General features: G+C 47.4%; 1 protein-coding gene across 1 annotated transcript in view; it reads right to left on the reverse strand.

Moving 5' to 3' along the window:
• Positions 1–4,302, reverse strand: part of PCBD2 (pterin-4 alpha-carbinolamine dehydratase 2) — a 56,454-nt gene extending 52,152 nt beyond the window's left edge. The window contains exons 1-2 of the mRNA XM_084886747.1: positions 4,128–4,302; positions 485–616 (exon numbers count right to left, since the gene is read on the reverse strand). Of these exons, the coding sequence (XP_084742873.1) occupies positions 485–616; positions 4,128–4,211 (216 nt within the window). The 5' untranslated portion in view covers positions 4,212–4,302. The remainder of the gene's footprint in view (positions 1–484; positions 617–4,127) is intronic.

The raw sequence follows: 4,302 nt of genomic DNA on the forward strand, positions 1-4,302 counted from the left end.
AGAGGAGCCAATCAGAGAAGAGGGTGCAGCTTGGGAGATGATCTAGACAGAAATACAACTAGAGGAAGAAAGAAAACTTGACAATCAAGAAAATTAGGAGGAATCAGTCAAGCTGGTATGTGTTTCTCGACTGCTGTTACTAATGTCCCCTTCTGATAAACATTTTTAAAAACTCCCATTCTTTTATTGTGATATTTAAAATTTGAAAGGAGTCAAATCTCCTAATTAACACCAAATCAAAGCAATAGTGGCTTCAGAATTTGACTTTCCAAATGACACTAACCACCCTCTTTAACCTAGATATGAATCATGCAGTTAGATGGTATCAAATCAACAAGGATGGAGTAACTGTCAGTGAATTCTTAAAGAAGAGGATTTGGATCCTGGATCCACATGGGATCAGACAACCAGTAGTATTAGAAGGAGTAACAGCCTAAGGTGACAAAAACAGACCAGGATATTAGCAAGAAAATGTAATAATTACCTGATTAAAATTTTTGAAGGAGAACTCTTTGTAGATGGCATCTCTCTCTCTTAATTCTGACCATCCTGCTGCTTTAAGGTCGAGTATGACTTGGTTCCTCTCCTCTGCTGTCAACAAGTGAGCATCTGCTGACTATAAAAAGAGCACATTTAATATCTGTAATGTAGAGGTTTAGTTAAACTCAAATAAACTTAAAAATATTCTCCTTAGATGTAGAAAAGTCTTAAGGACTGTAATTTCTAACCACCTTAGGTTCCTTTGTTCTCAAAATACAAAGTTCTCAAATATAGACAAAACTAAAGCTAACTATGTACAACATAAGCTTGGTCCAGGGAGAATAATATCACCAACTGAGTTTCTCTGGTTTATTACAGATACAGTGGAGACTGACCATTACCACCATCCATCTTACTAATGACCATTAATAATGGCCAGCATTCCAGAACTTAGGAAACTGAGTTAAACACACTTACTCAAGGAAACCCTGCAAGTATACTGGCAGGACCAAAATTGGAACTCGGCTATAAACTTCTGGTCTAGTGCTCTTGGGATGGTCCCACATCACCTTAGTAGCCTTTTCTGCTTATTAACATGGGATTTAACTGTCTTGGTTCACTATTCCCTTTCAGATATGATAAAAACTAATCCGGGGAGTGGGGGAGAGAGGGGGCAAATGCACATTTACACAGGACTCTGAAATAACTTCTGAAATCCACAGACCCTCTGGACTACAGGTAAAAAGCCTTTTGCTTTAGTGAAGTGAATTTTTTCAGAGTACCAGTAAGAAAACCCCCTCCACAGTCTGGCCAGAGCATTGCCCAGTTCAAAGCACTTGTGTGAATTGTCCACTTTGTTCCTACTCACCCTGGTGATGAAATTCACAGCCCAAGAGTTCTGTTGGTTAACAGGTCCACACTTTCCATATCTGGTGTGTGTGTGTGTGTGTGTGTGTGTGTGTGTGTGTGTGTGTGTTAAATATATTTTTATTGATTTCAGAGAGGAAAGGAGAGGAAAAGAGAGATAGAAACATTAATGACGAGAGAGAATCATTGATTGGCAGGCTCCTGCATACCCAAATCTGGGGATCAAACCTGCCACCCGGGCATATGCCCTGACCGGGAATCGAACTGTGACCTCCTGGTTCATAGGTAAACACTCAACCACTGAGCCACTCCAGGCGGGCTCCATACTATTTGTTTTTTATTGAAAGAACTGTAATGTAAGCATCATGGCCAGAAAGAGGAAAGAAGAGAAGGGCACTCTACTAGAAGTCAGAAGAGTTTCATTCTCATTCTGGCATACGTACCAATCAAAAACTCTTGCCTTACCTATTTGTAGGGTTACTGTAGGCTTAAGTGAAAGAGGGACTGTCATCCAGAAAGAATGAGCTAAAGTGAGGGTTCCTCATCGAAGGGTAACTGGGGACTGAGCTGGATTCTCCACTATGAAACTGCAACTCATCCCTAAAAAGGCTTCAAAAATCCTAAAGCCTTTTATTACTGACATTAATGTAAGAGAGCAGTCAGTAAACTTACTGTAAGACAACTGATTCTAGAGGTTCGTGGCAAGATGGCGGAGTAGTGAACAGTTCTCTCCTCTTCCCATGACATCAAAATTACAAATTACAGAATAATCAATCTAGAGCAGTGGTCGGCAAACTCATTAGTCAACAGAGCCAAATATCAACAGTACAACAATTGCAATTTCTTTTGAGAGCCAAATTTTTTAAACTTAAACTTCTTCTAATGCCACTTCAAAATAGACTCGCCCAGGCTGTGGTATTTTGTGGAAGAGCCACACTCAAGGGGCCAAAGAGCTGCATGTGGCTCTCAAGTTGCAATTTGCCGACCACTGACCTAGAGAACTATGTGAAGACGAGCTGAATGTAAGTCCTGTAACTAAGAAAATTAAAAGCCACTACGCAACTAGGAGGAGGAGGAGACATGAAATGGGCTGACCCCATGCCCAAGTGTGGCCGGTGAGAATTGGGAGGGATATCACAGCTAGAGGTTCCCCCTGAGGAGCCAGGGGTCCCAGCCCCGCCCTGGCCTCCCCACAACACGTGGCTGTGAGAATCAGTGGGGTCCCATCCATCCGGGTGAGAACGGAAGGCTGCTGAAAACCCGGGCATCCTCTGAAAGGGCGGATGCCCAGACTCCATCTGCTGCAGGCACTCACCCTGCGCGCCTACGGATGGACAGACAGGAAGAAACCGAGTTGTGCGGCTTCAGGGATAGGGCCGAGGGCACAGTGGCCACTGACCCTGTGTTGAGCCTACAAGGGGGATATTACAATATCAACCTGATGAGGTTTTTGAAAGGCTTCAATTAAAGAGGTTTTTAATCTGAAGGCACCCAGCATAGCACATGGCAGTCACTCGAATCATGTCTGTTTATTCATTCCTCCCAGAACACCCCAATTTGACTTATTCACCAGGACCTGGATTACTTATGCTTGGATGGCAGGAAGCACTCAACTTGTGTTCTCACCTTAACGGTCAGGAAGCAAGGTGCCTAGCTTCCTCCATCCCTAAGGTATTTTTTTCTTCTATCAAAATACTGCAAACTGCCCTTACCTGTTTGGCTCAGTGGATGGAGCGTCCACCTGCAGACTGAAGGGTCCTGGTTGGATTCTGGTCAGGGGCATGTACCTTGGTTGCAGGCACATCCCCAGTAGTGGTGTGCAGGAGGCAGCTGATCAATGTTTTTAACTCTCTCTCTCCCTTTCTCTGTTAAAAATCAATAAAATATATATTTTTTTAAATACTGCAAACTGCTCTGGCCGGTGTGGCCCAGCAGGTTGGGTGTGGTGGAGTGCTAGGTCAGCTATCCTTACCCACAACAAAAGAGAAAAGGGGCTGCCAGTGTGATTCCTGGTCAGGGCACATGTCTGGGGGCTCCATTCCCGGTAGTGAGCATGAGGAAGGCAGCCAATGGATGTTTAGCTCTCACATCAATGTTTTTCTCTCTCTTCTCTCTCTCACACAATCAATACCAGAAAAAAAAAAATTTTTAATTGCAAACTGCCAAATGGGCTCCATGACATAAGGAACTTAAAATGAGTTTAAGTGCAACATTTTCCCCACTAGGTGGTGCTGCACGTTAAAGCTTTCTCTCAAGTTCATTTATCCCCAATATGTTCATTTCTAAAGCAGGAAAGCTGACGGACGCCACTCATAAGAAAGAAGAATCGAAGTGTCACCAAAAAGATAATTTATTAATAATTCCTCAAAAAGAATAACACCAAAACAAGCTCGTTAATTGAACAACATTCGGTCACTTTCACAGCGAGCGCGGCCTGCGGGGCCGGTCCTGCCCTCGCGGAGCGCACAACCCGGAGGCCGAACGGCGCGCAGGGAGTCACATGGCGACCGGCCCTCAGGTGTCCTCACAGCCACGCAACCACGCCCGTGTCTCCTGAAGAACAGCCGTCCTCGCCGGTCTTCCGGCTAGCAACGCCGTGGACCGCCACGGGGCGTTTACGGCCTGGGAGACCGAGGGCGCTGCGGCCACGCCGGCGCAGCCACCCCAGTCCAGCCCGAAAGCCGGGCCCACGTCGGGCCTGCGCGGTCCCCCCCACCCGCCCCTCCGCCAGCCCCCAGGGCCGCGCCCCCTCCCGCACCGCGCCCTCCGCGCCCACTCACCATGGCCGCGAGGCCGGGGTTCCAACCCCGCAGCGCCGCCAACAAGCGCCGCGTCGCCCCCCGCGCCCCCAGAGCCGCCGCCATGGCCGCCGGCCGGGAGCTGCCCGGCGCACTGCCTGCCCGCCGTCCGCGCCTCGGCTCCCCGCACGCCGCCCCGCCGGCAGGCCCTGGCGCG

Source organism: Pipistrellus hanaki, assembly GCF_964339955.1.
Source record: "Pipistrellus hanaki genome assembly, chromosome: 5".
Classification (NCBI taxonomy): Eukaryota; Metazoa; Chordata; class Mammalia; order Chiroptera; family Vespertilionidae; genus Pipistrellus; species Pipistrellus hanaki.